At 38.6% G+C, this 13,696-nt stretch overlaps 1 protein-coding gene across 1 annotated transcript in view; it reads left to right on the forward strand.

The window, feature by feature from the left end:
- The window catches only part of pcdh9 (protocadherin 9), a 270,061-nt gene that overhangs the window by 59,806 nt on the left and 196,559 nt on the right, over positions 1 to 13,696 (forward strand). Inside the window, exon 3 of the mRNA XM_030075975.1 lies at positions 12,005 to 12,106. Within this exon, the coding sequence (XP_029931835.1) occupies positions 12,005 to 12,106 (102 nt within the window). The remainder of the gene's footprint in view (positions 1 to 12,004; positions 12,107 to 13,696) is intronic.

Here is a 13,696-nt window from a genome sequence, read left to right on the forward strand (position 1 = left end):
ATGTCAGAACACACACACAGTAGGCTTTCCATTAGAGAATATTCTCTTTGAATGTGTTTTTAATTCAAAAGGGGGAGTGGAGGGGTGGGAGGGCTGAGATGAATCCCTCTCTCTTTGTTCTCTCTGAACAAAGCAGAGGTGCATCATGCATATCCTCTTTACTCTACAACTATGCAAAGTTGTCCTTGTAATTGGGTGCTATTTTTTGCCGCAATAGCCTCCGCATGTATTTCCATTACATTTCTGTCATGAAATACCCTCCTCACTGTCATCAACTTAAATGGAATGTCAATACTTAGTATGTGGAATAGGGAGCGTGGAAATGGGCTTAAAAGCAGGACCTATAAACATAAAGTTTAATGCCGCCACCAAAGCCAGGGCCAATCACGGCACAGCTTTGCAAATCAAAGAATAATAATCACAGATTTTCTCACACAACCATCCCAACAGCTTAATATAAATAAGTTAGTAGCACCCTCTCTTGCGCTCCCTTATTTTCTATCCATCACCCGTTTCCCTCACTGTGTTCCATTTTCTTTTGCATTGCACTCTCTGCCTTTGCCCACCCATCCCGCCCCACCCCTGCTGTACTCGTGCTTTTTCATTTAATTGTTCCGTTATGGAGTCAGGCGAAACAGGGCAGCGCAAGATGTAAAGAATAACAAAGTCAAGTCATTTGGCATGGCGTAGGGAGCAGAGAGGGGCGTAACAGGCAGCACCGCTCAGCTGAGCTCAGTCAAATGTCCAGAGGGAGATTCCCCACACACGGCCACTTTATGGACTCATTTGCGTTACCGCAGCTCAGGCTGTAAGTCAGCAGGCTGCTGAGGAGGAGACAGCAGAGCTAGCACGGGGAGATTATGGCCGTAATATATTAAGCCATACTGGGGAATTTCCAAAGAGACAACACAGATAATGCTCTGATTGATTTTTACTGTGCTGTTAACTATTACCACTACCATAAGTGGAATATGCTCACTGTTGTATATCATAGCACAACACATCTGCTCAGATGATTGGATTGAGTGGGTTCTCTCATGGCCATCTTGTTAATTGCCATCTTCCTTTAATCCCCTTGTCTGTCATGATAAAACTTTTTTTGAGGGGGTGGGGGGGTCATATTTGATATTTTATCAAAATTAACCACGTATCTACCTAACATGCTACTAGTGTTGACATATTGATAGGGTTAGTTAATAAATAAATGAACGGATTAATAAATAAATGAATAATGACCAAGGGACTACTTGAATGAATCATCCACGTAATGTACAATGTTTATCGCTTCTCCCTCATGACTCTCACCACTACTCACAAGATGAACATCATGTTCTTTTCATAGTGGCACACACACGCATGCACACACACACACACACACACACACACACACACACACACACACACACACACACATACACACACACACACACACACACACACACACACACACCACTTGTTAAGAAATGAATGTTATCTTGTGATGTCAGGGAAAAGTGCATACAGTGTATCTCTAAGGTAATTAAACAGAACTAAAGGTCTGCTGTGACTAGGAAAGCTTGGCAGGCCTAGACTAATGGTGAAGCTAATTAGAGTGTGTTTTATCCCTCTAATGAAACTCATCTTCTCAGCCCACAGTATACAGACAAGTTCAACACAGCAGCTTTGCAGGTCCACAGAGTCTTTCAGCACCATTGTTTCCTTAAAGGTGCTGGTCGTAAAGGTTCACTTCCTTTGAGGTTAAAAATGTGATCAAACTCCGGCTGCAAATAAGCCTGCTTGTATTCAAAAGTAACAGTAGATGTATGTGACAATGATGTTCATTATTCATGTTTTAATTTTAATTTTAATTAATTAATTAATTAATTAATTATTTTGGTGTGTGTGTGATTGAAAAGTGACATGCGTTTTAGAGTTTACCTGAATGGTTAAAACCAGTACCATTTGTAAGTAGTTGCACCACTGTCAAACAACACAACTCCACTCTTAATATATTTAACCCTCTTGTTATCCTCATTTACCAATATTTTTCATCAACTGGGGTCAGTTTGACCCCAGAAATTTAAACCTTCAGAAAATGTTGATGATAAATTTGTGACTTGTGAGTTTTGTGAGTGTGTCTTCTGTGTTACATTGTTGACTATCTAAATAGCCCTTTAAATGAAACTGGTGTTGTTCTGATACCAATATCAGAAATGCCTCTGATACAGCCTGAGATCCTGGATCAGGTACCAGTGAGGGCATGAGTCTATGCACCAGTCCGATACCATGTAATCTGTTTTTAAACTTCAGGCATAATTTTTAGTACACAGTTAGCCCTCACTCCGCTCTCCTCTCTCTTCTAAATCTACTTGTTTGTTGCTTTTTTTTTTTTTTTTTTACCTCATTCACTGTCTAGCTCATTTGTTTTTATTAATCTTATTGGGATTAATCTTATTATTAATCCCGACGTGTGTTTGTGTTTTTTCTGGGTGAGTTAACCCACTACAAGTCAAAAAAGAAGAGGGAAGGATTTTGACAATTATAAATGTCATGTAATTGTTCCTCTGTGTCATCCAAAACAACTAAAGCCAATGTGTGTATTTCTCATGTGTTTTATAAAGCTAAAAAAAAAAAAAAAAGCCTGGGGTCAAATAGATGCTAGTGAAACACCAATGGGTACCAAATGTGTACAGGACATCATGTTAATTTAATGTTTACCCAGTTGTCCTCATTAAATTCGGAAAAGTCATTAGAAATTAAGCCAAAAAAATGATGTTAATCATGTATTTAGAGACGTTAAACATTGAATGGGTCAAACTGACCCCAAAGATAATAGGAGGGTTAAACCAAGTTCTTGTGATGGAAACACTGCAGGCAGAGGAGTGCAATGAATGTACTGTTGGGTAAATACATTAATTCTCTCCAAACACTTTTCATTCCTTTACCCCCACAGTTTGGTTCAGTGGGATGCATAGCTCATTTAATTTCTTTCTCATTTTGATCTGCATCCACAACACATTTGATTGTAAATTGCTGTAGCCCTTTCAAGGTGGGGCTGTCCATCATTCCTGCCGGCATCCAGGGTCTCGTCGGTGTCTATTCCGGTTCAATACATTTGTCAAACAAATCTGTTTCTTCTCAGCTGACTGCTTCGCCACTCTGCCGATCAGAATCATTAGCGATAATTATTTTTAAAAGGGACCATTAACCAGTGCATTTTAAGCAGGACTTTGCTTTTTATTTGACCTACATTCATAATTTTAGTAATTATTCCTCATAATTCATTCAGAAATGAATGAATAAATAAATAAACAATGTCCCAATGTCAAACATCAATTGCAACATCCATTTCGGATAATTGAGTATCCTTACAATATGCATTGTGTAAGTGTATTGTAGCCTCATTTCCCAGCCAACCCTCCATCAATCTCAATAACCCATTTTATTCTTACATCTCATTTTTGTTGTCAGGCATGACAGTATCACACTCTGCAACCAAGGTTTCCCTATGATCATTCTGATGCTGTGGAGTGAAATATGATCAATTATAATGTTGCAAACTCTCGCTTCCTCTCTGTCACATATCACAATCATGATATATAGTAGGATTTTAATGAATAATCTCACATTGTGACAATTTTATGGAGAACATGTGCCATTAATTATGGGGACAGGCAAGTGGGTGATAATAAAAAGATGCATAATAAGATGAAGGTACTGAATATTGCTCTGCCGCACATTCACCTTTTTCCCTCTTCCTCTCCTCAGTGACAGGAGGAGAATTTGAGCAAAAATCTCCTGCCAAAGACATTTCTTGACAAGATGTAGTGTGCATGAGATTTTCTTCTAGCAATTGGCTTAAGAGAAACCTATTATCAGTATCCATGTAACATGTATAGTAATTGTATATAGATCACTGAAGGAATTTACTCAGTCCATGAAGCATAGATAACCTAATTAACTTGTCAGACCAGAAACTTTGAACTGATTTCCTTTGATCATCATTTTAGATTCAGGGTTTCATTGATCTCTTGTTCCCAGAGTTTCTCAGATATCTGTTACAGTGCTGAGGACTATGAACTTTAGCTGTCTTTGGCCATAAAAATTAAAAGTGCATGCATGTGCAGCGTGCAAAAACTGCAGGGATGAGCAACATCCTAATTCAATAGTTATTTTGGCAGCAAATTATTTCCACCCACAGACATTATTCGAACTTGGCTGTTATTCATAGTCTTTTTTTTTTTTTTTTTTTTTAGGTTTTTTACTAAAAATAATCAGTCAGAAACCTGTAGTGTCTTGAGGTAAAGTTCCCTGTCTTGACTGAGCATATCTTTAAGTAGTCAAGGATATCAGTGCCAATCCTGAAATCAAAATGGAAGGTACCCTGAGAAAATATTAGCTGCTAATTTCTGAAGCATTTTTGCTGACTTTAAGGTAATAAATCTTTTTTTTTTTTTTTTTTTTTTTTTTTTTTTTTTTTTTTTCTTATTTGCCTTTTTGATTTGGATTCGACCTGGGCTTCGGTGATCATTTGAGGTAAACCTAAGGCCATTTGATGCTGCAAGAACATCATCACTGAAACTGAAAAACAGTAATTCAGGGCTCTAAATAAGCTCAAACTTGAATTTGGAAGGACTTAAACATACAAGCGCCTGCCATTCACCCATTTTGCATGTTTATTCTTCCATTTATGTTGGATGGAGTGGTTGAAATGTGGAATCGGTTTGGGCAGGAAGTGATGGAAAGTTAAAAGTGGTGGTGGGTGTCTTCAGTGCTCCAGATTCTAGTGGGGTGATATTCAAAAGTGGAGTGCAGACGAAGTGTGTCAGTGGTTGTCATGGTGGAGAGGCAGTCAGTCAGTCGACTCCCTCCACTGCAGAGAGAAAATGGCATGATATAAGGTAACAAACTCAAGCCGCACTGACCTTCTTGTGTGGGTGAGGCTGCCTCTCTTATAGGGCCGCTGATGAGATGGGATGGTCATCAGGTGCAGCAGCAGATGAGCTTCTTCTCCCTTTGTGTTTGGCACTGTGGAAGCTGCGGGATGGCACTGACTCTTTGGCCTGGGAAAGCCAAACCACCTTAAAATAATTTTACATTGTCTAATATAGAGTCTTAATATCTTTTGTTTCTCCTAACATAGGAGAAAAATCATTAAGGTGAAATAATTTCTGTTGGTTGTAGCAGGTCCACCTGTTTCACGAATGTAATAAAGAAAAAAAGTCAACTAAATCTCTTTTGAATCAAGAAACCTTACAAAGTGATTTGGATTAAAGCACTGAAAGGCTGTGGCTGCATTTTTTTTTTTCTTTTACTCCCACCACGGCAAAAGCACAACTTCATCGTCTTATCTTAAGATATAAAATTGTGTTTTCTCATGACCACAATTATTTTATTATGATAATATAACAAAACCGATTCACTCTGTTTCACAGTTTAATAAGGTAACTGATTTGTGCCTGCATTTGCTGCCTGTGCCACAGTAAAATTTGATGTGTTGATCACTTGTGATCTCTCCTTCTAACACTTTTGGCTGTCTACCCTTTAGTTCCACTCTCACACTTGCAGGTTAATCTCTCATGAGGGAGATGGTGATGGGCCAGAAATTGGATCTTAGCAAAACCATTATTTTATTTTTTTTTTTTTATTCCAAGATAACAACATAATTAAGTTGTGTGAGGATGTGTGAAAAAAAAAAAATATATAAACACTATACCATATTTTATACAACAACTAATCCATAAAATCGATAAAAACTGACAATAGAAAAAAGATAGCAAACTATTTTTATCATCATTGTGTGCATGTGCTGGAGTAATCAATATGTGATGCTATCCCCCTCCCATACAATAGGTGGCCCTATGCAGGTAGTTGGTTTGCGATCTGTCATTAATATTGAGAGAAGGAGACTGACGCTGGTGAGTTTGAAAAATGGCGGCAGTGGGTGATAGAGACAGAGACTGATAACTGTAATTATCAGTGATACAGACACAGCAGTGCAACAGAGAAAAATCAAAGTGCACGACTGAAGTATCTGAAAGTCAGGGAATATTTTACTTTGCAGTGGGTCCGAAACGAAAGCTGTAAAGAGCTGGAGGCACGTCAGGACAGCACGGTATGTCAGTAGACAACACTAGTCCAAAACAAAGAAGTAAAACAAATTAACAAGTCAATGTTGTACGTGTATTTATTGCTAAAAAATGAGTCTTATAAACTAGAAAAGAGCATTATGTAGAGTTTTTCAAAGGTTTTGGATCGCCACAACCATGAGATGTCCATGATCATACAGGCATAACTATGAATAAAGACGTATCAGGCTGACAGGGCCAATAGTATGTGAGGTTAGCCGCAGATGGACACACACAAACACACACACAACCAAAATGCAAGATCCTCTCCAGGCTGCCAGCTGCTGGAGTTAATAAGACTCACAGTAACATGATGGGACTCTGTCACACTCTCATGGCATCATACATTTCCCAGGCAACGGCTCGTGTTTTGTACCGGCACAACATAAAAGCTCTGAAGCCAAGTACAAATATTTATTTCAAAATCAGTTCATGTTTTTCTTGGCCTAGCTAGCGTTCTGGATATGTTACTATTACTATGATGAAACTATTTTAAAACATTTTTTCTTCTTTTTTTGCTGCAATTAGGCCACAGGAGACTGGAGTATGTGTGAGGTTTTATATTGTTACTGGTATTTTATTTTATTTATTTATTTATTTTTCATGCTAGTAATGAGTGAATGTTTATTATGAATCCTGTTTATTCACAACAGAAATCTGGTCAATATAATTAAAAATACATAATAGATGCTTTTCATTACAGTTCCCATGTTCAGCTGCTCTTTTCAAAACTTGAACAGGTTTTGTTAACTGAATAATGCTGTGCAATTTATAGTTACATTTATTTGATATACAAAATGCATGGTATACATTTATGTTTGCAGTGTGTTTCATAGGTAAGTGTGTGTGTTGTGTGAAAGGGAGCATTGTTGAAGGTAAAGGACTAGGGACTGAAACGCTGAAAGAGGAAAAAATAGACTAAAAAAATCACATTAATTGAAAAAATAATCAAGAGACTAATCAATAATGAAAGCAGTCATCAGCTGCAGCCTTTCTCATGTTGTGGAGAGGTGCTTGTTCAAAGAGCAGAGAAAGGGTAAAACATTTCAGTTTGTGTTATGCTGGGTAAGAGTTATGAGGAATGACACCTTAACCGGGCACAGAAAGCAGAATGTAAAGACAGATGCAAAAACAGCCTATTATTCTGAACTAAAGTGAAGAATTATTTCATGGTTGGCATCAGCAGAATGGGGCATGCACCGCTGTGCTCAGGAGGTTTTAAATTAGATCCATATTTTATCTTAAACATCCATCTGTCAAGCACTTAGTGGACACTTCATGTTTTTAGGTTATAGTAAAAGCACCTTCCAGAATGATCAACGCATGTCTTATTAGGGCCATAAAGGCAAGTTCACCTAATAATCAGGGAAACTTAGACATAATGTAACATCATTTACGCTGATGAACTGACTACCACATGAAAGATTAGCTGGATTGGCTTCAAATTTAACCTGAAAAATAAATATATAGTCTCCATATTGGGGCCAGTTCAGACCTTCAGACCCCAAAGTTACTGGAGTTACATGCAGGAATTAGAGGCCTCTTGCAATATGCACAGTTGAAGAATATGTAAATATCTCCCATAATATGGTATGTGGATTTTGACTGTGTGATTCAGTTCTTACATAATCACATCCCTACTGTCTGTTTGAAACTCCCATCCCAGCTTTGGTTTTCATATTTAAAATAATCAATACACTGCATAACAATCTATAAAAGAGTAATAATTGCTAGTATGAATTGTCATTTTACAAACAAAAAGCACTATACAGTCAAGGCCATGTAGGAATAGGAAAAGACAGCATTCAGTGAACATTAAATTGGTATGTCATGCAGCCATGGCCATAACAAATGTCTGCACTAAGTGTCAATGCAATGAGCAGTGCAGTAGTAGGATGGCGTGTCAGTGAGTTAAGTAGAAAGCCGTTGTCACCTTGAAACATATTTTCCCATTACATTTACCTTTGGTGAACAAAATCATTTCAGTTGATCTCTTGCATGCAAAAATAGTTTCCATCATTACTGATTCTGCATAGTACATGTAACTACTTTTTTATCCAGTGTTTCAAGAATCCTTCAATTCAGATTGCCAAGTCAGTCTCCATGTAAAGTCATCCTAAAGATAACTGAATTAAAGGAATTAAAGGCAATGCCTCTGGGAGGATATGGAAAGAAGGGAAAAAGCTAATGGCCCGATTTTCCACCAAACTGATGTGAGTGCAAGTGCAAGCGAAAGCGAGGCTGAACTCTTCAGTGAGCACATTAAATAGGCCAGATGTGAACAGGAGCTGCTGAGATGTATGTATGGAAATATGTGCAAGGTTTCTGAATTTTACACAGAGTGAATCCAGCCAGTTTTGTACACAGTAGCTAAAAAAAAAATATATTTCACAATTTTACAGCTTGGCTGATTTAAATTTTTGAATGGCCAATCTCAAAACCAGATGGCTACTTGTCATTTTAATACCTGCTGTCTTAGAACAGAGCTTGCTGGTGAAATCTTCTAATAATTGTTCAAAGCTGCAGAGTTAATTAAGAGGGTTCGGTAACAACAACAACAACATGTAAAATATGTGCATATATCCATACACAAGTCCATTTCAAAATAAAACTTATCAGTGTGAAAGCCCTCAGTGAGCTGCAGGTTCAGTGCTCTTCTTCGGAAGAGTATAGTCTTTCTGCCTTTGATCTTGACATGCCTTATTATCTACCATAGCAACCAGAGCCACCGAAACAACAGAACAATGTATTTTGTCAGGATTTGCACCACAGGGTGGGGGTGGGGGTGGGGAGGGGGGGTGGAGGGGGTTGAGGGGTGATTGGACATGTTAGTCTCCATAATGACTTTTTACATTGTGGGTTACAGAGTGAAACTTTAAAAAAAAAACATGTAACACTTTAACATTGTTAAACAGTTACTGACAGTTTTCCACTGATACAAATTATGAATGCACCTTGCACTCATAAGCCTGTTTGTTGTCTGGTGTATTTTTCTAATTGCCACATATACCAGGCCGCACACTGAGAAATTTCCAACTGTGTTAAAGATGATCAGTAAATATCAGGCTTTAGTCGTGGAGAAACCATTTGCACTGATGTTATACAATAATACTGGAATAAATCCATCATAGAGGAGGATGCAATGCTATGTAATTTGTCCAACGGCAATGGCTTCAAAGTGCAAAATGCAATAGAGCCACAAGGTGTGTTGCGTCTGCTTAAGGACATTACGCTTGTGTTTTACTGTGGTAGTGGATATTCAGTGGATATTTGGTTTTTACACCTTCAATAACCTGTGAAACAAACAAGCAATGCCAGATGGATGGATACATTTGTCATTACTGGAAGATGAAGGTCAATTCTACCACTGGTCTCAGTGTTTGACAAAATGCTTTCATGTATAAACACACAAATTCCTGTAGTGTCTTACCCACACCAGCTTGGTTGTGTAAGATTTTTCTTTTTCTCAAATATTGAAATAAATGGTTGTAAATTGCTCATACTTGTTATCACAAAAATGTTCTGCAATTTGAATTTCTGAAGGTAGTGGCATTTTGTCTGTTTGACCATGGTAGCTATTCCTTCTTATTCTGACCACCCGTTTTTTTTTTTGTCTTTTTTTTTGTTTGTTTTTTTTCCCTCTTCTATTTACTCCAAACAAATTGCATTTGCAGCTTCGGTAAATGTAACACAAAGCAGTCACACTGCCATAGAGGATTTTGCCTGAGTCCTAACCTGTTACAGGGTGTTTTGAATGGCAAATGTAAAAGAATTCAGGTTTAATCACTGTTGTATGGTATCAGCAAGTGATAGATGCAAAGTATCCAGAAGCAAAGTAGCAAAACAGACATTTAGTTATTTAAAAGTTGTGAATTATTCTTTCAATATCACTCAGTCTGTGCCTGTGTCTCACTTTTTTGACTATATTTCTAGAAAACCTTGCTATACATGCATTAAGCGACTGCATTTGCAACATTAGCAAATATTGACAACAATATTAAAATTGATAGCCATTCAATACCTCACCCAAAGTCTGCTGCAAGTCCATTCCTATGTAGGAGGTTCAGAAGCGCAGACTGGGTTAGTCAAAGGAAGACGGACTGGAATAGAGAGGTACGGTCTAGCTGTTGACAGTCAGACTCAAACAGCTGGGAACGCTCAACAGCATCAAACAGTCCATCACGTCTCGAACTGAATCCCTGTCCACTTAAACTGGTTGACAAAACTGGTCCCAGGAGCGAAATATGGAGCCGTTTCACTTACAGAGCTGACAACGACAGACACTTTAACCGACATATCAAAACCCCTGTGAAAAAGCTGCCACAGAGCCGTCCGAGTCAAGTTTGGCAACACAATACTTGATGGCTTTTCTTTTGCTTTTCCTGTTTTTTTTTTTTTTTTTTTTTTTTTTTTTTTTTTTGCCACACTATCATTTTCTCCACTATATATTAAACGTGGCACTGGAATCAAGTCGCAAGTGAGATAGTGAGAGATAAGTGATTAGATTGTAAAAAATATAGACAGCATTGTCATTTTTCAGAGACTATTATATTTGAACAGGCTTTGAGAAGGCATTGTTAAAAGCCATTTATTCACATGCTGGAGTGTGATCGATGTGACATTTGTAATCAGTGAGTTGTAATCAGGCAATTTTGTTGTGTGCCTGTTTTTATATGAATATAACATAATCAAAAATTCGATTTCTGTGAATGATACAGCTGTATGTTACCTATCGCCACACCACTGTAGCTCACTGTACTCATTCATTGTATTTTACAGGATATGTTATAAGCCATTGTTGATTAGCTTTCAGTATGTTGCATGCTTTTACTGTGAAATGAGTATGTATCTTGTAAAATGATCTGACTTCACAGTGTGAGTGAATGTGCGTGTGTGTATGTGTGGGGGAGTTGGGGGGGTTTCCTCATTTATGTATGTTTATGTGTTTGTGTGTGTCAGGCTATGGAGACAGCTTGAGGTTCATGCCAGCCACAGCAGCTAGTCTGACAAGCGGCCTGGCACGCTGCCACACAACAAAGCTGAGCCGAACACAGCATCATCCACTGGTGTGGCATGACCAAACAGAGCGGTGAATAGTTAATGTAGCAGGAGCCGAGCCGTAAACAGATAGATAACTTAGAATAAGTGCAAGTGAGTCGACTATTTTTAGGAGACAGAAAACTGTCTTAAGCGAGCAAGTTTGCTTAACAATATGGCCTCTGCTGATAAGAAGCAGAAAGTTGGATGCTGTGTAGTGCCGCTGCCCAGATAACCCCTCCCCTCCTTTCTCTGTGCTTCTGCTCTGTTTTGTTGTTGGTCATCTGGAAGTCAGTTAAAGACAGTGATTTATGCCTGGGGCTTCATGCAGCATAGCCTCATTTCACACACAGCCATTTTGAGAATCAGCAGATAATTACAGTATACATCATAGACCTCATGGGGCCCAGCAGATTCAGTCCATTCCATTGGCCTGTCATTTAGGCCATAGGGTCTCAGGGAAGGAAAACTGGATACTTCCTGTGCTCTGAATATAATTCTCTCTACATTTTATAGGATTTCCTCCTCTTTGAAATTCATTATGGACTGTGGGATTGACATTTTTAATTAATGTACTGTGAATACTCCATGCTGATGTCTTACTAATGGTATGCCTACAGTATATCCAGTGATGTAAAGAAAGCGGAGTGGCCCTTCTGAGGCACTGAACTAGGCTTGATGGCAATAAAACATGAATTTTGCATACGTTTTGACACTGTGCATGTTGTGTTAACATTCCTCAGCAGTTGGGTTAAACATCACCTTACCTGTAAAAAGTGTTCTGCCATCACCATTACTGTAAGTGACTGAGAAACAGCCAAGTGAGTGATGCTAACAGCCTTTTTCAATCTTCCATGAAGGGAACATTAACCCGTGCCCGAACTGAACTGAACCCTGAATATCTGGACCTTCGTCCTCGAGCCGAGCTGAACCCCGAATATTGGACCCCATGCACCCCTTTAGTGAGTACTGATGGTCCCGCCTCTCCAAAAACTATCACCATAGATTCACCCCACACTCGTCATTACCCCACTAAGCATCCCAGATTTTGTTGTGCTGCAGTTTTGCTTCAACATACCATGCGGTGCAGTGAAAATAAGCTCTGTTATAATTTGCCATATTCAGTACCATCTCCTTATTCATGACTCCATCCATGGCTGGGCATGTCTCTGTGTGAGACGTTGCACTAAACCAGACTGTGTTTTCTTCATGTTTTCTGCTCATTTCTTCCCTACACAATGTTTAAAGTATTTCTCTCCTCTTCATTGCTGTGACACATTATACTAACGACATCATTAAATCCAAGACTTAATGCGATGCTAATATTCGTGCCATTTTTACTTGAGTAATAAGTATTTGTCTCATTACCTCCATGCTTAGAAAACAGTGGGCTTGATAGTCATTTGGGGGTTGGAGGAGGTTTGCTTGTGTTGCTTTGCTTGCACACTGGTGAATCTTAATGATGTCAGTTTTTCCTACACTCTGTAGATACTGTTATCAACAGGGGGATTTTTATTTTTTTATTTATTCTTTTATTTTTTATTTATTTATTTTTTTTTTTTGGAGGGGGGGAATTGAGAGTCTCACCATATTCTCCCTCCGTAATAAACCAGAATGCCAAGTGTATTTAGTTCTTCCTCTTTAATGATGCTGAAATACTTTGCAATACTGTAAAGCGCTTACTCATCACTGAACACTGCACACCAGGCCTGGTAGAAAATTTCTGCCCAAGCACAGGCTTAGCCACTGGTGTTCGTTTATGTATAGGATTTAGTTGGTATTCTTGTGAGTCTGTGTGCATGTCCATCTCTCTATCTGTCTATCTATCTATCTACTTAGACAGCACAGAAATATGGAAATCAACATAAACAGTATTCTGCTGTTAAGTGTCCTGAAGCAGACTAGCCTTCATGATCTCTACACCCTCTTCATGGAATTTTCCTCAAGAAAAAAAAACAAAAAAAAACATTGAACCTTGAAGTTTCTCTGTCTGAGCTCATAGTCTTTGTCTGGGCATTAGTGAATCTGTTGGGACTTGTCATTGATTTGGATAAGTTGTTGTCAATACAGCATCTCTTTGTCTAGCTCCTCATTTTAAACATTTGTTATCGCTTTTGCTTGTGTTATTGTTTGTGCACGACTGTGTGAATGTGGTTCGCGGGGTGAGAGGATATGCTGAACTGTTTCAGACAATTCCACAATAATGTTAACAGCTTACAGTGCAGGACAAATATTGATCGGTGCATTCGACAGTCTCTTTTGCACGGTGTGGGAGCATCATTGTACGGTACTTGACACATTAGTACTTATTGTTGAATGCTAAAGGAAAGAACATTTTATTCAAATGTATTTTTCTGCTGGTTATGCTGTTATTTTTCCCCCAGATTAAACATACGGTGCACCAAAACTGCTCTAAACATCTATCACCTGGTGTGCTCCCTCTGAGTGGAGGAATGTGTCTGGCCTGTTTAGCTCGCAGGGGGGATGTATAGGCAGAATGACACAGGGGCATCTGAACTTGTGATGCACTGGCAGCACAGCATGTTTCTTGC

This window comes from Myripristis murdjan, chromosome 3 (genome assembly GCF_902150065.1).
Source record: "Myripristis murdjan chromosome 3, fMyrMur1.1, whole genome shotgun sequence".
NCBI lineage: Eukaryota > Metazoa > Chordata > Actinopteri > Holocentriformes > Holocentridae > Myripristis > Myripristis murdjan.